General features: G+C 38.4%; 1 protein-coding gene across 3 annotated transcripts in view; it reads right to left on the bottom strand.

The window, feature by feature from the left end:
- LOC133655944 (calmodulin-binding transcription activator 1-like) overlaps positions 1-27,659 on the bottom strand; it is a 257,478-nt gene that overhangs the window by 78,498 nt on the left and 151,321 nt on the right. For all 3 annotated transcript variants that reach the window (XM_062056608.1, XM_062056624.1, XM_062056615.1), the window contains exons 6-8: positions 22,051-22,122; positions 16,721-16,874; positions 1-1,685 (exon numbers count right to left, since the gene is read on the bottom strand). The exon at positions 1-1,685 is cut by the window's left edge and continues 96 nt beyond it. In XM_062056608.1, the coding sequence (XP_061912592.1) occupies positions 1-1,685; positions 16,721-16,874; positions 22,051-22,122 (1,911 nt within the window). The remainder of the gene's footprint in view (positions 1,686-16,720; positions 16,875-22,050; positions 22,123-27,659) is intronic.

Genomic DNA, 27,659 nt, shown 5'->3' with positions numbered 1-27,659 from the left:
TTGCAGGTGGCCTGCCCCCGTGCCCTGCTCCTCGCCGACCGCCCCCTCCTGGGGCATCAAAACCCCGGCGACAGCGGCCCCCACCCCGCCCCCAGACCCCTCCACTGAGATGAAATCGTTGATGAGATCGGAGAACTGACTCCCGAATGAAGCCTCGAAACCTTCCAGGCTGATGGCCGCTCCCGTAGCTGAAAGGCCTCCACCTTGTGGCGGGAGAGAGGAATTGTAGAGCGCCCTCTCCATGCTTGCGCCAGCACCTACCGACTGAGGACTGGCCACCACAGAGCCGCCAGCTGTTGACAAGCTCACGCCGTTACAGAGAATTTCGTTCTCCCCGCTTCCTCCCGCTCCCCCATCCTCCACCCCGCCGTTGTCATCTGTAGCTTGAAGGTAGTGCTCAGCATCCGCGTAGGCGACATGAGCGGCTCCAGACTTGAGCATCAACTGTCCTCCGTTCTCAGCAGCTTTGCCGCCGACCACTTGACTGGACTGGTCGACGTCCGTGTCCTGGCCGGTCAGGGGGAAAGGGCCCACTTTTCCGCTACGTCCACAAAGGGCCTGAGGGTCTTGGCTGGTTTGGCGGAGGTGTGGGTGCAGATCCCCGTTGGTCATGGGGGTGTCTCTCTGCACATTTATGTAGGACTGGGACTCGTCTGACTCCTCGGTGCCATTGGTCTGGTTTGTGTGCACGGGGGCCTGGAGGAAGAGATTGGGCGAAGGGTGGTGAGAAGACTGGGTTAGACCTGGGACGCAGGGTGACGACATCACAGCGCTGAAGTCCATTTGCTCCAGGGTGGTGCTGGGGCTGAGGCCTGTCCCCTCGCCCACATAACTACTCTGGGGGGCTAGTGGCTGCTCCAGCGGCGTCGCTTCCTTCTTGATGTTGTTGACAAGGGATGGGTTGTAGACAAATCCGTTGGATGAACAGTGGATTCCCCCATCGTTGCCGTTACACCCCTCGGCCTTCCCTCCACCTCCTCCATAGGTCTGGCCCTGCTTGGGGTTATTAAGAAAGCAGTCAGGGTCGAAGGTCATTGCAGTCTCAGGAAGGCTAACTCCTCCAGCAGAGTCTAGCGAGCTGGTAAGAACCAGCTCAGCTCCCTCTCCTAAGCCGACCCCGCCGGGGAACGACGCAAACCTCTGGTTCTCAGGGGCGACAGCCAATAGGATGCCGGTGGCGGCGCTTTCGTGTGCGGACGGTAGCAGGTGGGTGTGACCGGTTGAGTAAACCGAATCCCCGGTCAGTGTGGTGACCTCGGACATGAACACAGCAGTGCTCTGTGACAGGCCGGCGCCGATAGCGAGTGCCGGGCTGTCGGCCATGTCGCTGGTGATTGAGAGCGGGGAACTCTGGGTGGTGTCGGGGACTTCCACCTGGTTGGCGGAGGTAGAGGAGGACACCTCCATGCTACTCTGCGGCAGCAGGGAGGGCTTGGTTATTCGGCCGTTTCTCCGGTCTCCTCCACCCGCTCTGCTCCTGCGCCCTCCCGGGCTGGGCTCGGTCTGGCCCTCCGACACGTCGCTGTTCTGAACCTCTGTGCCGTCTGCTTCCTCGGATCTCTGGGCTGCTGTGGCTCCCGTGCCAGCCGTGGTGCCACCTCCTGCTGCCGCCCCCGACTCCTGCTTGGAGGAGATGATGCGCTGCTTGACACTGGAACATTTCTGGTGGAGGCTGCTTCCAGCACCTGGCAGATTTGTGGAAGAAATACATGTTTTAATTTATTTGCATGAAACATAAAGGACAAAAACATCACAAACAACTTTTTAAAGAGCTGTTTGCCACAAAAGGCGCTAACGTTTTAAGTAGTGCTTTTTTTTATCCGATTCATCACAGTAAATGACTTACGGACATCATTTAAATTAACTTAAAAAGAGATTTGGACACAAATGCAATTTCAATGTCATACAGGAACATTTTTTAAATGTTTCACTTGAATGTACCTCATTTATTTGCTCAAAACCCGGTACCAGGTTTTCTAAAGTCCCGTGGGGTGACTTGCATCAAGATTGACGTTGACGTGCAGTGTAAAACAAAATCTGCACAGTTTACGGCAAAATAGCTGTGGTTGCCAGGAATTTACCGTAGAACAAATTAGAGCCAATTTTAGTGTTGCCAATCAGCCTATCCCCAGGGGCATGTCTTTGGAGGTAGGAGGAAGCTGCAGAGAACCCACACAGTCACGGTGAGGACATGGACACTCCACAGAGAAAGACCCCTAGCCTGGGAATCGAATCCAGGACCTTCTCGCTGTGAGACACGAGCACTAACCACTGCATCACCGAGATGCCTTGTCACCAATTCTGCAAAATGCCGGTGTTTCTGAGACATGAGAATTTTAAGTTGAACGTATTTGTACAACCTTTCACTGGACAACTCACATCATGTTCCTGCACATGAGATATTAAAAATGAGCCTGAAATGCTCCCAATATGTTCAATATCTGCTTGAAAGCAGTTCCAACACCTTTAAACACACAGGTGGTTCATCTGTTAAGTATCTGCTAGAAAGCAGTTCCAACACCTTTATACACACATTGCAGTGAAACTTGCCAAGGGACATGTAAGCAAATATTAACATTGCTGTATGTATACTTTTGACTCAGCAGATTTGCTCACATTTTCAGTAGACCCATAATAAATTCATAAAAGAAGCAAACTTCATGAATGTTATTTGTGACCAACTAGTATGTGCTCCAATCACTCTATCACAAAAAAATACAAGTTGTACAAAATATTGGAAACTCAAGACAGCCATGACATTATGTTATTTACAAGGGTATGTACACTTTTGACCACGACTATATATATATATATACACATATATATGGTAACGTAAGCTTATTTTGGTTGAACTTTGAGCAAGTTCTAATTATAATAATGATGAGGTTGCATGAACTGAAGTGAGCTTTGGCGCCCTTCAGCGACTAGAATGTGAACTGAAGGTACTCATAAAGACTTCCAATCCAAACATCAAATGGCAGAGACGTACAAGACTAGGTGAAGACATCTGTATCTCTAAGATGTGGAGTCTTCAAGGCGCAGGTGTAATACTTTGAAGATGAATATAGTATGACTATAGTATGAATATAGTATGAAGATGAACCACATAGTTCTGGGCAGCTGTCCTTTGTTGTCCTTCTAAACCCGATGAAAAGATGAGTGTAATTCTGAAGTTATCTTCTCTCTCTGATGTGCACTTATGAATAATGCATGCTGGGATATTTCAGTCCTGTTCTAACGTATGCTGGCCTGTAGGTGGCAGCATGCCACCAACTTTGCCTCTTTTACATTTCTGCTAAAATATTGTTATTGCCAATACCACATCTTTCTGCACTAATATCAACTCTCAAATCTAGATATCGATGCTTTTGATACCTTAGTTATTTCAAATAAAGTACATCATTAACAATAAGACAGGGTAAAAAAGTAGCTCAACTTGTGGATGAATGTGTCAATTATTGACCTCTTCAGTATTTTAATGTTAACATATTTATGTAACTAAATTGTCACTTACTCTTATTCATTAATGTGTTGTAATTAGTTCTGTCAACACATTTAATAGTTAACTCAAAATTCATCTCGTTTAATCACAGATAGACATAACTTTTCATCATTAATAAGTGTACCTGAGACTTTTCAAGTTTTAACACCATGACTGGACAGTTAATTTACTTTAACGAAATGTTTTTTTAAACATAACTCAACTTAAAAAGGACAAAAAAAAAAAAAAAAAAAAAAAATGCCTGCTGTGTATTGCAAGGAATACAGAATTTGCATTCCTGCTGTAGGAGCACTTGCATTCAGAGGAGGAGCTACACTTCCATGTTGAGATACCAGTTTCCCGCATTGATAACATAAAACGTGGATTGTTATGATTTTGCTTTGATTGTCAAAAATGTTTGCATATATAATCTGTGATATTTCTACCTGCATATATGCTTATGATATTTTATGAATTTTGCCTACGCCATAAGACGTGGGCGTGGCATGGCGCCAAACTTTGATTTGGAGGTTTGCCACTAAACTTTCAACATTTATAACTCGGCTTCACAAATTCAGATATTGATAATAATTTGCACAAATGATTATGATGACACCCTGAAGTGCTGGGTAGGTCAGGACCTATTAATAGTGGGCAGAGCCTGGCAAAACCTTCTCCTCAACATCAACTATCAAACAGTCATTACTGCACTGAAGATGATTAGATATCCCTCCAAAGTGATACGAGGCTTTAAGGTTGGGATCTGATCATGACTAGACGTTGATATCGACACCAATATCGTTCATAACTTCCTTTCACATACTCCAATCGTCCTGAACATTGGTTGTGGGCGTGGCATGGCGCCAAACTTCGATCTGAGGGCTCGCCACAAAACTTTCAAAATGTATTACTTGGCTCCACAAACTCATATCTGGATCAGAATTGGTACAAATAATGATGATGACACCCTCAAGGGCTGGATCGGCCAGCACCTATTTGTACCCATTCGTAGTGGGCAGAGCCTGGCGGCGAAAACTGCTCAATCAACCATCAAACTGTCATGACTGTGCTTTAGATGATCAGATCTAAACTGATGTAAGGCTTCGAGGTCGACCGCAGGAAGGAAAAGCGGTAGAAAATGGATCTTATGCTTTGAAATACTATTTTTGTGTACTGTTTGATTTTTCTGTTGTTAGCTTGGCTATATTGTTGTTCATGCCACTATCTTAATATACTTCAGAAATAAATAAATGATAAGAAATAATATTTAATAATAAGTAAAATAACTGATAACAATAAGATAATGAATACTATATAATAAATAAAAGGGCTGTGAATATTTGGGCAATACATGATTCGATTCGATTCCTGGGGGTAAGGATTCGATTCAAAACGATTCTCCATTGAAAATCAATACTTTAATAACATTGGGTGCCATATCTATGATGAACTACATTCCTCCATAAAAGAGACAAACAGCTCTGATAATTTCTTATATTACTTTCAAACATTTACTAAAGGGGCGGGACAAGATAGATTTTCGAAAAAAACAAAAACAATGTATTATTTGAAAATTATTTCTGATATTTTTGAATTGATCGTTACACATGAAAATAGCGATTCATTCGAAAACCTATTTTTTCAACACCCCTAATGAATAACATGAAATACATAATTTATAATAATAATTTACAAGGGGTGACTTGGGGACAGCATTGGGCTTAAAAAATGTAGCCGGGGGCCTGCAAAGTAACAATATATATTATAATGGATATATAATTAATTATATATCCATTATTATAATTGGTTATTAATTATTATAATTGGTTATTAAGAGTATGTGAAAATTCGACCCCTACCTTGTTTACTTTCGTGACGACTTCCTTGAAGTTTTGTAATCAATCAGAAATATCAAACATCTAAAATGCACCAAACATTGATTAGTGTGGAGAGTGTTTTGAATATTTCCCATCATGCATTGTAATGGCTTTAAGTGGATGTCATTTAGATTTGTTTAATGCTGATTTGACGTTTTTTTTATAACATCCACAAAGTTCAGTGAGCAGGTTGTTATGTTTGACAATGTCTGTTGACTTTTCGTGCTGCCTGAATTTTTTATTTTTTTGCACCATGACTAGGGAAGCTTGTTTTGGATTGGGTGATATATAATCACATCATCACAATTATGTACAAATAATGTCCACTGACTTGAGTTACTTTGGTTGGCCACCAGATGATGACAAAATAGCAGTTATCTGATGGCTGACTAGTTTTATATTTTATAAGAAGCAAATTGCTTATTGGACTCCTGCTGTCTTGCAGGCCAAATTGAAGTCGCTGGCGAGCCAAATTTGGCCGGGCCGTAGTTTGGACACCCCTGCTTTATATTGTGGTATTATTTGAAATACACAACTTCTTACATGTTAGCAGACACATTAGCTGCATTTACACAAAGTATCAGTATCGGATCGGTTTAGCAGCCTGAATGTTACTGGGTGAAAAAGAAAATGAGTGGTTTGGCACAATACTACTAACTCTCATATTGATGAAAGTCACTTTGGCATGTTGCTACTAACTCTCATATTAATGAAAGTAACTTTGGCACGTTACTACTAACTCTAATATTGATGAAAGTCAATTTGGCATGTTACTACTAACTCTCATATTGATGAAAGTAACTTTGGCACGTTACTACTAACTCTCATATTGATGAAAGTCACTTTGGAATGTTACTACTAACTCTCATATTGATGAAAGTCACTTTGGCATGTTACTACTAACTCTCATATTGATGAAAGTAACTTTGGCATGTTACTACTAATTCTCATACTGATGAAAGTAACTTTGGCACGTTACTACTAACTCTCATATTGAGGAAAGTCACTTTGGCACATTACTATTAACTCTCATATTGATACAAGTCACTTTGGCACGTTACTACTAACTCTCATATAGATGAAAGTCGCTTTGGCAAGTTACTACTAACTCTCATATTGATGAAAGTAACTTTGGCACGTTACTACTAACTCTCATATTGATGAAAGTCACTTTGGCATGTTACTACTAACTCACATATTGATGAAAGTAACTTTGGCACGTTACTACTAACTCTCATATTTATGAAAGTAACTTTGGGACGTTACTACTAACTCTCATATTGATGAAAGTCACTTTGGGACGTTACTACTAACTCTCATATTTATGAAAGTATCTTTGGCAAGTTACTACTAACTTTCATATTGAGGAAAGTCACTTTGGCACATTACTATTAACTCTCATATTGATAAAAGTCACTTTGGCACGTTACTACTAACTCTCATATAGATGAAAGTCACTTTGGCAAGTTACTACTAACCCTCATTTTGATGAAAGTCACTTTGGCTTGTTACTACTAACTCTCATATTGATGAAAGTCACTTTGGCACATCACTACTAACTTTCATATTCATGAAAGTCACTTTGGCCCATTACTACTAACTCTCATATCGATGAAAGTCACTTTGGCAAGTTACTACTAACTCTCATATTGATGAAAGTTACTTTGGCACTTTACTACTAACTCTCATATTGATGAAAGTCACTTTGGCACGTTACTACTAACTCTCATATTGATGTAAGTCACTTTGGCAAGTTACTAGTAACTCTCATATTGATGAAAGTAACTTTGGCACGTTACTACTAACTCTCATATTGATGAAAGTCACTTTGGCACGTTACTACTAACTCTCATATTGAGGAAAGTCACTTTGGCACATTACTATTTACTCTCATATTGATACAAGTCACTTTGGCACGTTACTACTAACTCTCATATAGATGAAAGTCGCTTTGGCAAGTTACTACTAACTCTCATATTGATGAAAGTAACTTTGGCACGTTACTACTAACTCTCATATTGAGGAAAGTCACTTTGGCACATTACTATTAACTCTCATATTGATACAAGTCACTTTGGCACTTTACTACTAACTCTCATATACATGAAAGTCGCTTTGGCAAGTTTATACTAACTCTCACATTGATGAAAGTAATTTTGGCACGTTACTACTAACTCTCATATTGATGAAAGTCACTTTAGCATGTTACTACTAACTCTCATATTGATGAAAGTAACTTTGGCACGTTACTATTAACTCTCATATAGATGAAAGTAACTTTGGGACGTTACTACTAACTCTCATATTGATGAAAGTCACTTTGGGACGTTACTACTAACTCTCATTTTGATTAAAGTAACTTTGGCAAGTTACTACTAACTTTCATATTGAGGAAAGTCACTTTGGCACATTACTATTAACTCTCATATTGATAAAAGTCACTTTGGCACTTTACTACTAACTCTCATATACATGAAAGTCGCTTTGGCAAGTTTATACTAACTCTCACATTGATGAAAGTAATTTTGGCACGTTACTACTAACTCTCATATTGATGAAAGTCACTTTAGCATGTTACTACTAACTCTCATATTGATGAAAGTAACTTTGGCACGTTACTATTAACTCTCATATAGATGAAAGTAACTTTGGGACGTTACTACTAACTCTCATATTGATGAAAGTCACTTTGGGACGTTACTACTAACTCTCATTTTGATTAAAGTAACTTTGGCAAGTTACTACTAACTTTCATATTGAGGAAAGTCACTTTGGCACATTACTATTAACTCTCATATTGATAAAAGTCACTTTGGCACGTTACTACTAACTCTCATATAGATGAAAGTCACTTTGGCAAGTTACTACTAACTCTCATATTGATGAAAGTCACTTTGGCACGTTACTACTAACTCTCATATTGATGAAAGTAACTTTGGCACGTTACTACTAACTCTCATATTGATGAAAGTAACTTTGGGACGTTACTACTAACTCTCATATTTATGAAAGTCACTTTGGGACGTTACTACTAACTCTCATATTGATGAAAGTCACTTTGGCAAGTTACTACTAACTTTCATATTGAGGAAAGTCACTTTGGCACATTACTATTAACTGTCATATTGATAAAAGTCACTTTGGCACGTTACTACTAACTCTCATATAGATGAAAGTCACTTTGGCAAGTTACTACTAACTCTCATTTTGATAAAAGTCACTTTGGCTTGTTACTACTAACGCTCATATTGATGAAAATCACTTTGGCACATCACTACTAACTTTCATATTCATGAAAGTCACTTTGGCCCATTACTACTAACTCTCATATTGATGAAAGTCACTTTGGCAAGTTACTACTAACTCTCATATTGATGAAAGTAACTTTGGCACGTTACTACTAACTCTCATATTGAGGAAAGTCACTTTGGCACATTACTATTAATTCTCATATTGATACAAGTCACTTTGGCACGTTACTACTAACTCTCATATTGATGAAAGTCACTTTGGCAAGTTACTACTAACTCTCATATTGATGAAAGTAACTTTGGCACGTTACTACTAACTCTCATATTGAGGAAAGTCACTTTGGCACATTACTATTAATTCTCATATTGATACAAGTCACTTTGGCACGTTACTACTAACTCTCATATTGATGAAAGTAACTTTGGGACGTTACTACTAACTCTCATATTGATGAAAGTCACTTTGGGACGTTACTACTAACTCTCATTTTGATGAAAGTAACTTTGGCAAGTTACTACTAACTTTCATATTGAGGAAAGTCACTTTGGCACATTACTATTGACTCTCATATTGATAAAAGTCACTTTGGCACGTTACTACTAACTCTCATATAGATGAAAGTCACTTTGGCAAGTTACTACTAACTCTCATATTGATGAAAGTCACTTTGGGACGTTACTACTAACTCTCATTTTGATGAAAGTAACTTTGGCAAGTTACTACTAACTTTCATATTGAGGAAAGTCACTTTGGCACATTACTATTGACTCTCATATTGATAAAAGTCACTTTGGCACGTTACTACTAACTCTCATATAGATGAAAGTCACTTTGGCAAGTTACTACTAACTCTCTTTTTGATGAAAGTCACTTTGGCTTGTTACTACTAACTCTCATATTGATGAAATTCACTTTGTCACATCACTACTAACTTTCATATTCATGAAAGTCACTTTGGCCCATTACTACTAACTCTCATATTGATGAAAGTCACTTTGGCACATTACTACTAACTCTCATATTGAGGAAAGTCACTTTGGCACATTACTATTAACTCTCATATTGATACAAGTCACTTTGGCACGTTACTACTAACTCTCATATTGATGTAAGTCACTTTGGCAAGTTACTACTAACTCTCAAATTGATGAAAGTAACTTTGGCACGTTACTACTAACTCTCATATTGATGAAAGTCACTTTGGCACGTTACTACTAACTCTCATATTGAGGAAAGTCACTTTGGCACATTACTATTTACTCTCATATTGATACAAGTCACTTTGGCACGTTACTACTAACTCTCATATAGATGAAAGTCGCTTTGGCAAGTTACTACTAACTCTCATATTGATGAAAGTAACTTTGGCACGTTACTACTAACTCTCATATTGATGAAAGTAACTTTGGCAAGTTACTACTAACTTTCATATTGAGGAAAGTCACTTTGGCACATTACTATTAACTGTCATATTGATAAAAGTCACTTTGGCACGTTACTACTAACTCTCATATAGATGAAAGTCACTTTGGCAAGTTACTACTAACTCTCTTTTTGATGAAAGTCACTTTGGCTTGTTACTACTAACTCTCATATTGATGAAAGTCACTTTGTCACATCACTACTAACTTTCATATTCATGAAAGTCACTTTGGCCCATTACTACTAACTCTCATATTGATGAAAGTCACTTTGGCACATTACTACTAACTCTCATATTGAGGAAAGTCACTTTGGCACATTACTATTAACTCTCATATTGATACAAGTCACTTTGGCACGTTACTACTAACTCTCATATTGATGTAAGTCACTTTGGCAAGTTACTACTAACTCTCAAATTGATGAAAGTAACCTATGGCACGTTACTACTAACTCTCATATTGATGAAAGTCACTTTGGCACGTTACTACTAACTCTCATATTGAGGAAAGTCACTTTGGCACATTACTATTTACTCTCATATTGATACAAGTCACTTTGGCACGTTACTACTAACTCTCATATAGATGAAAGTCGCTTTGGCAAGTTACTACTAACTCTCATATTGATGAAAGTAACTTTGGCACGTTACTACTAACTCTCATATTGAGGAAAGTCACTTTGGCACATTACTATTAACTCTCATATTGATACAAGTCACTTTGGCACGTTACTACTAACTCTCATATAGATGAAAGTCGCTTTGGCAAGTTAATACTAACTCTCATATTGATGAAAGTAACTTTGGCACGTTACTACTAACTCTCATATTGATGAAAGTCACTTTAGCATGTTACTACTAACTCTCATATTGATGAAAGTAACTTTGGCACGTTACTACTAACTCTCATATTGATGAAAGTAACTTTGGGACGTTACTACTAACTCTCATATTGATGAAAGTCACTTTGGGACGTTACTACTAACTCTCATTTTGATGAAAGTAACTTTGGCAAGTTACTACTAACTTTCATATTGAGGAAAGTCACTTTGGCACATTACTATTAACTCTCATATTGATAAAAGTCACTTTGGCACGTTACTACTAACTCTCATATAGATGAAAGTCACTTTGGCAAGTTACTACTAACTCTCATATTGATGAAAGTCACTTTGGCACGTTACTACTAACTCTCATATTGATGAAAATAACTTTGGCACGTTACTACTAACTCTCATATTGATGAAAGTAACTTTGGGACGTTACTACTAACTCTCATATTCACGAAAGTCACTTTGGGACGTTACTACTAACTCTCATATTGATGAAAGTCACTTTGGCAAGTTACTACTAACTTTCATATTGAGGAAAGTCACTTTGGCACATTACTATTAACTGTCATATTGATAAAAGTCACTTTGGCACGTTACTACTAACTCTCATATAGATGAAAGTCACTTTGGCATGTTACTACTAAGTCTCATTTTGATGAAAGTCACTTTGGCTTGTTACTACTAACTCTCATATTGATGAAAATCACTTTGGCACATCACTACTAACTTTCATATTCACGAAAGTCACTTTGGCCCATTACTACTAACTCTCATATTGATAAAAGTCACTTTGGCACATTACTACTAACTCTCATATTGATGAAAGTAACTTCGGCATGTTACTACTCACTCTCATATTGAGGAAAGTCACTTTGGCACATTACTATTAACTCTCATATTGATGCAAGTCACTTTGGCACGTTACTACTAACTCTCATATAGATGAAAGTCGCTTTGGCAATTTACTACTAACTCTCATATTGATGAAAGTAACTTTGGCACGTTACTACTAACTCTCATATTGATGAAAGTCACTTTGGCATGTTACTACTAACTCTCATATTGATGAAAGTAACTTTGGCACGTTACTACTAACTCTCATATTGATGAAAGTCACTTTGGGGCGTTACTACTAACTCTCATTTTGATGAAAGTAACTTTGGCAAGTTACTACTAACTTTCATATTGAGGAAAGTCACTTTGGCACATTACTATTAACTCTCATATTGATAAAAGTCACTTTGGCACGTTACTACTAACTCTCATATAGATGAAAGTCACTTTGGCAAGTTACTACTAACTCTCATTTTGATGAAAGTCACTTTGGCTTGTTACTACTAACTCTCATATTGATGAAAGTCACTTTGGCACATCACTACTAACTTTCATATTCATGAAAGTCACTTTGGCCCATTACTACTAACTCTCATATTGATGAAAGTCACTTTGGCACGTTACTACTAACTCTCATATTGATGAAAGTTACTTTGGCACTTTACTACTAACTCTCATATTGATTAAAGTCACTTTGGCACGTTACTACTAACTGTCATATTGATGTAAGTCACTTTGGCAAGTTACTACTAACTCTCATATTAATGAAAGTAACTTTGGCATGTTACTACTAACTCTCATATTGATGAAAGTCACTTTGGCACGTTACTACTAACTCTCATATTGATGAAAGTAACTTTGGCACGTTACTACTAACTCTCATATTAATGAAAGTAACTTTGGGACATTACTACTAACTCTCATATTGATGAAAGTTACTTTGGGACGTTACTACTAACTCTCATATTGATGAAAGTCACTTTGGCAAGTTACTACTAACTTTCATATTGAGGAAAGTCACTTTGGCACATTACTATTAACTGTCATATTGATAAAAGTCACTTTGGCACGTTACTACTAACTCTCATATAGATGAAAGTCACTTTGGCAAGTTACTACTAACTCTCATTTTGATGAAAGTCACTTTGGCTTGTTACTACTAACTCTCATATTGATGAAAGTCACTTTGGCTTGTTACTACTAACTCTCATATTGATGAAAATCACTTTGGCACATCACTACTAACTTTCATATTCATGAAAGTCACTTTGGCCCATTACTACTAACTCTCATATTGATGAAAGTCACTTTGGCACGTTACTACTAACTCTCATATTGATGAAAGACACTTTGGCACGTTACTACTAACTCTCATATTGATGAAAGTCACTTTGGCACGTTACTACTAACTCTCATATTGATGAAAGTTACTTTGGCACATTACTACTAACTGTCATATTGATGAAAGTAACTTTGGCACATTACTACTAAGTGTCATATAGATGAAAGTCACTTTGGCTTGTTACTACTAACTCTTATATTGATGAAAGTCACTTTGGCACGTTACTACTAACTCATATTGATGAAAGTCACTTTGGCACGTTACTACTAACTCTCATATTGATGAAAGTAACTTTGGCACATTACAACTAACTCTCATATTGATGAAAGTAACTTTGGCACATTACTACTAACTCTCATATTGATGAAAGTCACTTTGGCACGTTACTACTAACTCTCATATTGATGTAAGTAACTTTGGCACATTACTACTAATTGTCATATTGATGAAAGTAACTTTGGCACATTACTACTAACTCTCATATTGATGAAAGTCACTTTGGCACGTTACTACTAACTCTCATATTGATGTAAGTCACTTTGGCAAGTTACTACTAACTTTCATATCGAGGAAAGTCACTTTGGCACATTACTATTAACTGTCATATTGATAAAAGTCACTTTGGCACGTTACTACTAACTCTCATATACATGAAAGTCACTTTGGCAAGTTACTACTAACTCTCATTTTGATGAAAGTCACTTTGGCTTGTTACTACTAACTCTCATATTGATGAAAATCACTTTGGCACATCACTACTAACTTTCATATTCATGAAAGTCACTTTGGCCCATTACTACTAACTCTCATATTGATGAAAGTCACTTTGGCACATTACTACTAACTCTCATATTGATGAAAGTCACTTTGGCACATTACTACTAACTCTCATATTGATGAAAATCACTTTGGCACATTACTACTAACTCTCATATTGATGAAAGTAACTTTGGCACATTACTACTAACTCTCATATTGATGAAAGTCACCTTGGCATGTTACTACTAACTCTCATATTGATGTAAGTAACTTTGGCACATTACTACTAATTGTCATATTGATGAAAGTAACTTTGGCACATTAGTACTAACTCTCATATTGATGAAAGTCACTTTGGCATATTACTACTAACAACTCTCATATTGATGAAAGTCATTTTGGCACATTACTACTAACAACTCTCATATTGATGAAAGTCACTTTGGCACATTACTACTAACTTTCATATTGATGAAAGTAACTTTGGCACATTACTACTAACTCTCATATTGATGAAAGTTACTTTGGCACATTACTACTAACTCTCATATTGATGAAAGTCACTTTGGCATGTTACTACTAACTCTCATATTGATGAAAGTCACTTTGGCACATCACTACTAACTTATTTTTTCCCAAATCACATTTCCATGTTATCTGAAGTGCTGCTTAGTTACCTCTGATATCAACCGAATATTGCAACCCGTGTTTGGAACTCCTGTATCTGATGTTTGGCTATAATTGGGTTGAAATTTTTTTTAATTAGAAAAATTTGTTTTTTTTTTGTCCCAGGGTGACTCACATGGTCATGTTTAGGGTGTAAAAGAAGATGGTCGTATTTAGGGTGTAAAAGAATATGGTCATGTTTAGGGTGTAAACATAAAACCCACAGGGTCATGTTTAGGGTGTAAAAGAAGCCTCACATGGTCATGTTTATGGTGTAACAAAATATGGTCATGTTTAGGGTGTAAAAGAAAATGGTCATGTTTAGGGTGGAAAAGAAGATGGTCATATTTAGGGTGTAAAAGAAGACGCACATGGTCATGTTTAAGGTGTAAAAGAAGATGGTCATGTTTAGGGTGTAAAAGAAGATGGTAATGTTTAGGGTGTAAAAGAAGATGGTCATATTTAGGGTGTAAAAGAAGATGGTCATGTTTAGGGAGTAAAAGATTATGGTCATGTTAGGGTGTAAAAGAAGATGGTCATATTTAGGGTGTAAAAGAAGATGGTCATATTTAGGGTGTAAAAGAAGACTCACATGGTCATGTTTAGGGTGTAAAAGAAGATGGTCATATTTAGGGTGTAAAAGAAGACTCACAGGGTCATGTTTAGGGTGTAAAAGAAGATGGTCATGTTTAGGGTGTAAAAGAAGATGGTCATGTTTAGGGTGTAAAATAAGATGGTCATATTTAGGGTGTAAAAGAAGACTCACATGGTCATGTTTAGGGTGTAAAAGAGGATGGTCATATTTAGGGTGTAAAAGAAGATGGTCATGTTTAGGGTGTAAAAGAAGATGGTCATGTTTAGGGTGGAAAAGAAGATGGTCATACTTAGGGTGTAAAATATGACTCACATGGTCATGTTTAGGGTGTAAAAGAAGATGGTAATGTTTAAGGTGTAAAAGAAGATGTTCATGTTTAGGGTGTAAAAGAAGATGGTCGTATTTAGGGTGTGAAAGAAGATGGTCGTATTTAGGGTGTATAAGAAGATGGTCATGTTTAGGGTGTAAAAGAAGATGGTCAAGTTTAGGATGTAAAAGAAGATGGTCATGTTTAGGCTGTAAAAGAAGATGGTCATGTTTAGGGTGTAAAAGAAGATGGTCATGTTTAGGGTGTAAAAGAAGATGGTCATATTTAGGGTGTAAAAGAAGACTCACATGGTCATGTTTAGGGTGTAAAAGAAGATGGTCATATTTAGGGTGTAAAAAAGACTCACAAGGTCATGTTTAGGGTGTAAAAGAAGCCTCACATGGTCATGTTTAGGGTGCAAAAGAAGATGGTCATATTTAGGGTGTAAAATAAGACTCACATGGTCATGTTTAGGGTGTAAAAGAAGATGGTCATGTTTAAGGTGTAAAAGAAGATGTTCATGTTTAGGGTGTAAAAGAAGATGGTCAAGTTTAGGATGTAAAAGAAGATGGTCATGTTTAGGGTGTAAAAGAAGATGGTCATGTTTAGGGAGTAAAAGAAGATGGTCATGTTTAGGGTGTAAAAGAAGATGGTCATGTTTAGGGTGTAAAAGAAGATGGTCATGTTTAGGGTGTAAAAGAAGATGATCGTATTTAGGGTGTAAAAGAAGATGGTCGTGTTTAGGGAGTAAAAAAAGATGGTCATGTTTAGGGTGTAAAAGAAGATGGTCATATTTAGGGTGTAAAAGAAGACTCACATGGTCATGTTTAGGGTGTAAAAGAAGATGGTCATGTTTAGGGTGTAAAAGAAGATGGTCATGTTTAGGGTGTAAAAGAAGTTGGTCATGTTTAGGGTGTAAAAGAAGATGGTCATGTTTAGGGTGTAAAAGAAGATGGTCATGTTTAGGGTGTAAAAGAAGATGGTCGTATTTAGGGTGTAAAAGAAGATGGTCGTGTTTAGGGAGTAAAAAAAAGATGGTCATGTTTAGGGTGTAAAAGAAGATGGTCATATTTAGGGTGTAAAAGAAGACTCACGTGGTCATGTTTAGGGTGTAAAAGAAGATGGTCATGTTTAGGGTGTAAAAGAAGTTGGTCATGTTTAGGGTGTAAAAGAAGATGGTCATGTTTAGGGTGTAAAAGAAGATGGTTACGTTTAGGGTGTAAACATAAGACTCACATGGTCATATTTAGGGTGTAACAGAAGATGGTCATGTTTAGGGCGTAAAATAATATGGTCATATTTAGGGTGTAAAAGAATATGGTCGTATTTAAGGTGTAAATATAAGACTCACACATGGGCTTGAGTTGTCCGATGAGTTCCTCCTTGCTCCACTTGGCCCACTCCTTCCTGTCAGTGTTGATGGAGCAGAGGACGGGGCCACACGGCTTCCCGCTGTCGTCTACCGCTGGAACATTCAGGTAGTGCACCAGTACGATGTCTGGATTCTACAACACACCACACACACCTGGCAGGTTAAACATGACAGAAGGAGGGGGAGACGGAGGAGGAGAGCATGAGGAGGTCAGGAGGGAAGCGGGACGGACCGTGTCAGACTATATTATTTTACATGCTTATAAAACATACTGGCCCACTGGTCAGTCCACATGTATGTTTATATGTACATGTGTACACGTATGTTTATATGTACACGTGTGCATGTATGTTTATATGTACACATGTACACGTATGTTTCTAGGTACATGTGTGCATGTATGTTTCTATGTACACGTGTGCATGTATCTTTATATGTACACGTGTGCATGTATGTTTATATGTACACATGTACACGTATGTTTATAGGTACATGTGTGCATGTATGTTTATATGTACACGTGTGCATGTATGTTTCTATGTACACGTGTGCATGTATGTTTATATGTACACGTGTGCATGTATGTTTATATGTACACGTGTACATGTATGTTTATATGCACACATGTACATGTATGTTTATATGTACACGTGTGCATGTATGTTTATATGTACACGTGTACATGTATGTTTATATGTACATGTGTGCATGTATGTTTATATGTACACGTGTGCATGTATGTTTATATGTACACGTGTGCATGTATGTTGATATGTACATGTGTGCATGTATGTTGATATGTACATGTGTGCATGTATGTTTATATGTACACGTGTGCATGTATGTTTATATGTACATGTGTGCATGTATGTTTATATGTACACATGTGCAGAGCTATGGGATGCATACCCTATGAATGATTGAACAGGTGTGTACTTGAGAGCGAGAGAAGTTCTTCCCCATAAATATTCAAGAGGCGGACTCAGGTGAGGGGGAGGGCCCGTTGAGGTGTAAGAAGAAAAGAGCCCAGTGGGCTGCTTTATGATGGTTCTCCCTGATGTGAGTGATGTATGTGTGAGGAGCAGAACATGGCACATAGCACAGAGAGGGAGAAAAATGTCCCCCCCACCCTCCTGGTGTTAGAGCCACACGAGTGGGAAAATAAAATATATTTGATGGAGGGCAAATTCAATTTCCAGCATGTTGCGAGGGTGTCCTTGTGACCAATTATGCAAGACGTATTGGCAAAGAATGCATAAAGATGGAGGAATTTCCATAATTTAGATGAACATCGCTCGGTGTTCCATGTTTTTCATGGAAATGAAGGAACGTTGAAGATGGAACTTGGACAAGTGATGAGGTTCTGCTGAGAGAAACAGTGCATGCAGGAAGTACTCACTCATCTTGTTACGTTACAGCCTTATTCCAACATGAAATGCATTAGTTTGTTGTCCTCAAAATTCTACACACAATACCACATAACAACAATGTGAAAATATTTTTTAGAATTTTTGTTTTTTCAAATAAAAAACAAATATTTTTTAACAGAATGTCACCAGCTTGGCACACCTATCTTTGGGCACGTTCCCTCTTTCATCTTTGCAGCACCTCTCAAGCCCCATCAGGTTGGATGAAGTGTTGGTTTTCACCCAGGATGTCTCAGTGCATTGCTGCATTCATTTTTCACTCCATCAGGTTCTAATGGGAAGCGTTGGTTTTCATCCAGGATGTCTCTGTACATTGCTGCATTCAACTTTCCCTCTATCCTGACTAGTCTCTCAGTTAGTTTTCATCCAGAATGTCTCAGTGCATTGCTACATTAATCTTTCCCTCCATCAAGTTGGATGGGAAGCGTCGGTTTTCATCCAGGATGTGTCTGTATATTGCTGCATTCATCTTTCCCTCTATCCTGACTAGTCTCTCAGTTAGTTTTCATCAAGGATGTCTCTGTACATTGCTGCATTCATCTTTCCCTCTTTCCTGACTAGTCTCTCATTTAGTTTTCATCCAGGATGTCTCAGTGCATTACTGTATTCATCTTTCCCTCCATCAGGTTGGATGGGAAGCTTTGTTTTTCATCCAGGATGTCTCTGTACATTGCTGCATTCATTTTTCCCTCTATCCTGACTAGTCTTCCAGTGAGTTTTCATCCAGGATGTCTCTGTACATTGCTGCATTCATCTTTTACTCTATCACCACTGCAGTTCGCCTACAGAGCCAACATGTCTGTGGATAATGCATTGAACCTGGCCCTCCACTTAATCCTGGAGCATCTGGACTCCCCATGAACCTATGCCAGGATCCTATTTGTGGACTTCAGCTCATGCAGGATGTCTCTGTACATTGCTGCATTCATCTTTCCCTCTATCCTGACTAGTCTCTCAGTTAGTTTTCATCCAGGATGTCTCTGTACATTGCTGCATTCATCTTAGTCCAGTCAGGGAGGTGACCAAGAACCCGATGGTCACTCTGTCAGAGCTACAGCATTCCTCTGTGGAGAGAGGAGAACCTTCCAGAAGGACAATCCACCAATCAGGCCTGGAAGGCAGAGTGGTCAGATGGCAGCCATTTCTTAGTAAAAGCTTGCCAAAATGCACCTGAAAGACTTTCAGACCACAAGAAAGTAAATTCTCTGGTCTGATGAGACAAAGATTGAAGTCTTTGGCGTGAATGTTTGGAGGAAACCAGACACCGCTCATCACCACCAATACCATCCCTATAGTGAAGCATGGTGGTGGCAGCATCATGGTGTGGGGATGATTTTCAGTGGCAAGAACTGGGAGACTATTCAGGATAGAGGGAAAGATGAATGCAGCAATGCACTGAGACATCCTGGATGAAAACCAACACTTCCCATCCAACCTGATGGAGCTTGAGAGGTGATGCAAAGAGGAATGAGAGAAAGTGCCCAAAGATAGGTGTGCCAAGCCGGCGGCATCGTGTTCAAAAAGACTTGAGGATGTACTTGCTGCCAAAGGTGCATCAACTAAGTATTGATCAAAGACTGTCAATACTTATGTACATGTCTTTTCTTTTCTTTGATACATTTGCTCACTATTAAAAAAATAAAAATATTCACATTGTCATTATGGGGCATTGTGTGTAGAATTTTGAGGACAAAAATTATTTAATTTTGGCTGTAAATACTTTCTGGATGTACTGTATGTGTGTGTGTGTGTGTGTGTGTGTGTGTGTGTGTGTGTGTGGTATGCACGGTAGTGATTTCTTAGAGAGACCACATGAGAGCAGTGCCTGAAGACCTAGATGGTGACCACGGGTCGCCCCAGTCAACGTTACTTCCAGATAAGAAGAGCTTTCACAAGTCAGCGAGGAATGTTCACATCCATCCTGCCAGTGGACCATAAACTCTGCCACTTTTATTATTAGCAGACTTTGTGATGGTACTTTTTAGTGCAGCTGCCTCATGAATCTTTGAAGAGGAGGATGTTTATGTTGGTGTGCTGTTTGGAAATGTCACGGACAATTTGAGAGATTAAAATGAACAAAACAGTCCACAGTTTCAGTGTCTTGTGTAGGATTGTCAATCACCTGCTAACGCAACATGCTTGGTGAAGAAGGTGGCACTAGACGCTGACCAGCTACAGACACCTTCCATACATCAAATATTGACACTTGGCAGATTCTTTTTGGAATTTTTGGAACGACAAGATGGCTGACGGGGGGTGGGGGTGGGGAGGGGGGGGGCATGTGGTCAAAAAGGGGCGTGTCCTGGTGAATAATGTGCACTCTGAAGAAAGGGTAAGAAAGCGGCTGGAAGATGGTCTGTAAAAGTAAATCTATGCAGAACGTGGACCAAAGCACCTCCATTACAAGTTATGTAGACCACGAGAAGTGTTTTAAGTCTTATTTCGGGGCTCTCATAATGCTGAGAAACACTTTTAGAACAGTTTTTCGTCTGCTCAAGCTATGAAAAGATTTCATTTTTACAGCCCGGATTCAAAGTAAAACATTATGAACATCTCAGCCAGGCTGAAGACTATGTAAGTCATGTTTTTGGGAGCCGTACAAGATCGAATCATTTTGAGAAGAAGCACACTCGGTTATGTCTAAAATGTTACAAAGATTGTTATTTGCTACATTTTTTTTACAGCCTCCTGGAACGTGGTGGTACAAACGTCAACCTCCTACTGAGGAACTATGGCTGATGATTTGATTTTTTTGATTTTTATTAAGGATCCCCATTAGCTGGTTGCCTCAACCACCCACTAGTCTTCCTGGGGTCCACAATTAAATGGACATGATCACAGAAATATGGACAAAAGGGAAAATAATAACATCTGAGGGAAGAGAAGATGCTTGAAGTGGATCAAACAATACATTCATGATATTTATTATTAGTAAAGAAACACTTTTTAGATAATACATAGCCTGCTGGAAAGGTAAAAAAAAATATGGAAGCTCCCACAAGCATGTTATGTTATGTTTATTCATGATTATTAATATTATGTTTAATTGCATTTTTCCCATAATGCATTGTTGTGACTTTAAATAGGAGTCACTTTGAAATGACACAAGCATGTTTTGTTTTGTTTATCTATAATTATTATTACAATTATGCTTTATCATTATATTTGTATTTATTTATGAACAAAAATGCAATTATATTTACTTTTTAATATATATAGATATATATTTTGTTTTTTTAAATAATTTTTTAATCAAATAAAATATTAGGTTAAAAAAAAAAAAAAAAAAAAATGTCATTAATGATTAATGATCCCTACTTGGCAGAAATTCATATATCCAGAACCAATTAACAGCGGTACACGAGGGAGGACTGTATGTAGAATTTATTTTTGGACGCAATTTTGAAATGACACAAGCATGTTTTGTTATGTTTGTCTATGATTATTGTTGTTATTATTATTATATTTTATTATCTTGTTATTCATTTATTTATAAACAAAAATGCAAATATACGTATTTGTTTATATATATATATATATATATATATATATATATATATATATATATATATATATATATATATATATATATATATATATATATATATATATATATATATATATATATATATATATATATATATATATTATTTGTTCTTTTTCAATCAAATAAAAATTCCAATAAATATTGAGTAAAAAAAACCCAAATATTTCATGTATAATTAATGATTCCTATTTTGCGGAAGATCACATATCTGGACACAATGAACAGGATCAAGTAGGGAGGACTGTATGTAGAGTTTGAAGTTATACATCTTGTTTGGTGGGTGTGGAGACGTGTGAGAGACGGTGAAGGCAGGGAATGGCAGGTGGGTATCTTACCTGCAGCAGCCAATAGCATCTACGGTGGAAGGTGGGGATGATGGAGGAGTGGACGTAGCAGCCATACAGACACTAGAGAGAGGAGAGGAGAGGAAATTCCAGGAGAAAAAAAGAAAATGGTGGGAGCGGGACACAAGAAGGAGAGGATAAGGAGAGGACAGCAAAGGAGAAGCCAGGTTATACTGTAGGCACATAGCTCCGTTTCATTGAGGAGCACTACTGTCTTGTGGAAATGCTGCTGACTAATCAAAATAACAATATATGGCATGAGGATCAATAATCTGAGGCTGCACGTGTCAGGGTCTCATCAAGGTCATCACACGTACAGTCAACATGCATAATAGCAACATCACACATGTCATCAAGGTCATCACACGTACAGTCAACATGCATAATAGTAACATCACACATATCATCAAGGTCATCACACGCACAGTCAACATGCAATAATAGCAACATCACACATGTCATCAAGGTCATCACACGCACAGTCAACATGCAATAATAGCAAAGTCACACATCTCATCAAGGTCATCACACATATAATCAAGGTAATCACACATACAGTCACAACATCACACGTACAGTCACAACATCACACGTACAGTCAACAAACATAATAGCAACATGACACATGTCATCAATGTCATCACACACACAATCAACACACATAATAGCAACATCACATTTCATCAAGGTCATCAGACATGTGATCAAGGTCATCACACGTACAGTCAACACACATAATAGCAACATCACATGTCATCAAGGTCATCAGACATGTCATCAAGGTCATCACACGTACAGTCAACACACATAATAGCAACATCACACGTCATCAAGGTCATCAGACATGTCATCAAGGTCATCACACGTACAGTCAACACACACAATAGCAACATCACACGTCATCAAGGTCATCACATACAGTATACAATAGCAACATGACACATGTCATCAAGGTCATCAGACATGTCATCAAAGTCATCACAGGTACAGTCAACACACATAAGCAACATCACATGTCATCAAGGTCATCAGACATGTCATCAAAGTCATCACACGTACAGTCAACACACATAATAGCAACATCACATGTCATCAAGGTCATCAGACATGTCATCAAGGTCATCACACGTACAGTCAACACACACAATAGCAACATCACACGTCATCAAGGTCATCACTTACAGTATATAATAGCAACATGGCACATGTCATCAAGGTCATCAGACATTTCATCAAGGTCATCACACCTACAGTCAACACACATAATAGCAACATCACACATGTCATCACACACACAGTCAACACATACAGCATATAATAGCAACATAACACATCTCATCAAGGTCATCAGACATGTCATCAAGGTCATCACACGCACAGTCAACACATACAGTATATAATAGCAACCTGACACATCTCATCAAGGTCATCACACATGTCATCAAGGTCATCACACGTACAGTCACAACATCACATACAGTCAACATACATAATAGCAACATGACACATGTCATCAAGGTCATCACACGTACAGTCAACACACATAATAGCAACATGACACATGTCATCAATGTCATGACACATATCATCCCACATACAGTCAACACATACAGTATATAATAGCAACATCACACATCTCATCAAGGTCATCACACATACAGTCAACACATACAGTATATAATAGCAACATGACAAATGTCATCAAGGTCATCAGACATGTCATCAAGGTCATCACACGTACAGGCACAACATCACACGTACAGTCAACACACATAATAGCAACATGACACATGTCATCAAGGTCATGACACATGTCATCAAGGTCATCACACGCACAGTCAACATGCAATATTAGCAAAGTCACACATCTCATCAAGGTCATCACACATATCATCAAGGTAATCACACATACAGTCACAACATCACACGTACAGTCAACAAACATAATAGCAACATCACACATGTCATCAAGGTCATCACACGCACAATCAACACACATAATAGCAACATCACACGTCATCAAGGTCATCAGACATGTCATCAAGGTCATCACACGTACAGTCAACACACATAATAGCAACATCACACGTCATCAAGGTCATCACATACAGTATATAATAGCAACATGACACATGTCATCAAGGTCTTTAGACATGTCATCAAAGTCATCACAGGTACTGTCAACACACATAATAGCAACATCACACGTCATCAAGGTCATTGGACATGTCATCTAGGTCATCACACGTACAGTCAACACACATATTTAACAACATCACACGTCATCAAGGTCATCACACGCACAGTCAACACATATAGTATATAATAGCAACATGGCACATGTCATCAAGGTCATCAGCCATGTCATCAAGGTCATCACACCTACAGTCAACGCACATAATAGCAACATCACACATGTCATCATACGCACAGTCAACACATACAGCATATAATAGCAACATAACACATCTCATCAAGGTCATCAGACATGTCATCAAGGTCATCACACGCACAGTCAACACATACAGCATATAATAGCAACATAACACATCTCATCAAGGTCATCAGACATGTCATCAAGGTCATCACACGTACAGTCACAACATCACATACAGTCAACATACATAATAGCAACATGACACATGTCATCAAGGTCATCACACGTACAGTCAACACACATAATAGCAACATGACACATGTCATCAAGGTCATGACACCTGTCATCCCACATACAGTCAACACATACAGTATATAATAGCAACATCACACATCTCATCAAGGTCATCACACATGTCATCAAGGGCATCACACATACAGTCAACACATACAGTATATAATAGCAACATGACACATGTCATCAAGGTCATCACACGTACAGTCACAACATCACACGTACAGTCAACACACATAATAGCAACATGACACATGTCATCAAGGTCATGACACATGTCATCAAGGTCATGACACATGTCATCAAGGTCATCCCACGTACAGTCAACACATACAGTATATAATAGCAACATGACACATCTCATCAAGGTCATCAGACATGTCATCAAGGTCATCACACGCACAGTCAACACATACAGTATATAATAGCAACATCACACATCAAAGTCATCACAGGTACAGTCAACAAACATAATAGCAACATCACACGTCATCAAGGTCATTGGACATGTCATCTAGGTCATCACACATACAGTCAACACATATAATAGCAACATCACACGTCATCAAGGTCATCACACGCACAGTCAACACATACAGTATATAATAGCAACATGACACATGTCATCAAGGTCATCAGATATGTCATCAAGGTCATCACACGTACAGTCAACACACATAATAGCAACATCACACATGTCATCAAGGTCATCACACGCACAGTCAACACATACAGTATATAATAGCAACATCACACATCTCATCAAGGTCATCACACATGTCATCAAGGTCATCACACATACAGTCAATACATACAGTATATAATAGCAACATGACACATGTCATCATGGTCATCAGACATGTCATCAGGGTCATCACACGTACAGTCACAACATCACACGTACAGTCAACACACATAATAGCAACATGACACGTCATCAAGGTCATCACATGTACAGTCAACACACATAAAAGCACCATGACACATGTCATCAAGGTCATGACACTTGTCATCAAGGTCATCACACAAACAGTCAACACATATAGTATATAATAGCAACATGACACATGTCATCAAGGTCATCAGACATGTCATCAAGGTCATCACACGCAAAGTCAACACATACAGTATATAATAGCAACATCACACATCTCATCAAGTTCATCACACATGTCTACAAGGTCATCACACATGTCTACAAGGTCATCACACATACTATCAACACGCATAATAGGAACATGACACATGTCATCAAGGTCATCACACGCACAGTCAACACATACAGTATAAAATAGCAACATGACACATGTCATCAAGGTCATCACAAATGTCATCAAGGTCATCACACGTACAGTCACAACACCACACGTACAGTCAACACACATAATAGCAACATGACACATGTCATCAAGGTCATCACACGTACAGCCAACACACATAATAGCAACATGACAGATGTCATCAAGGTCATCACACGTACAGAAAACATACATAATAGCAACATGACACATCTCATCACACATGTCATCAACATCATCACACGTACAGTCACAACATCACACGTACAGTCAACACACATAATAGCAACATGACACATGTCATCAAGGTCATCACACGTACAGTCAACATACATAATAGCAACATGACACATGTCATCAAAGTCATCACACATGTCATCAACATCATCACACGTACAGTCACAACATCACACGTACAGTCAACACACATAATGGCAACATGACACATGTCATCAAGGTCATCACACTTACAGTCAACACACATAATAGCAACATTACACATGTCATCAAGGTCATCACACGCACAGTCAACACACATAATAAAAACATGACACATGTCATCAAGGTCATCACACGTCATCAAGGTCATCACACGTACAGTCACAACATCACACATACAGTCAAAACACATAATAGCAACATGACACATGTCATCAAGGTCATCACACGTACAGTCAACACACATAATAGCAACATGACACATGTAATCAAGGTCATCACACGTACAGCCAACACACATAATAGCAACATGACAGATGTCATCAAGGTCATCACACGTACAGAAAACATACATAATAGCAACATGACACATCTCATCACACATGTCATCAACATCATCACACGTACAGTCACAACATCACACGTACAGTCAACACACATAATAGCAACATGACACATGTCATCAAGGTCATCACACGTACAGTCAACATACATAATAGCAACATGACACATGTCATCAAAGTCATCACACATGTCATCAACATCATCACACGTACAGTCACAACATCACACGTACAGTCAACACACATAATGGCAACATGACACATGTCATCAAGGTCATCACACTTACAGTCAACACACATAATAGCAACATTACACATGTCATCAAGGTCATCACACGCACAGTCAACACACATAATAAAAACATGACACATGTCATCAAGGTCATCACACGTCATCAAGGTCATCACACGTACAGTCACAACATCACACATACAGTCAAAACACATAATAGCAACATGACACATGTCATCAAGGTCATCACACGTACAGTCAACACACATAATAGCAACATGACACATGTAATCAAGGTCATCACACGTACAGTCAACACACATAATAGCAACATGACACATGTCATCAAGGTCATCACACGTACAGTCACAACATCACTCGTACAGTCAACACACATAATAGCAACATGACACATGTCATCAAGGTCATCACACGCACAGTCAACACACATAATAGCAACATGACACATGTCATCAAGGTCATCACACGCACAGTCAACACACATAATAGCAACATGACACATGTCATCACACGTACAGTCAAAACATCACACGTAGAGTCAACACAAATAATAGCAACATGACAAATGTCATCAAGATTATCACACGTACAGTCAA

This window comes from Entelurus aequoreus, linkage group LG01 (genome assembly GCF_033978785.1).
Source record: "Entelurus aequoreus isolate RoL-2023_Sb linkage group LG01, RoL_Eaeq_v1.1, whole genome shotgun sequence".
NCBI lineage: Eukaryota > Metazoa > Chordata > Actinopteri > Syngnathiformes > Syngnathidae > Entelurus > Entelurus aequoreus.
This window is presented reverse-complemented; position numbering and strand designations above follow the sequence as displayed.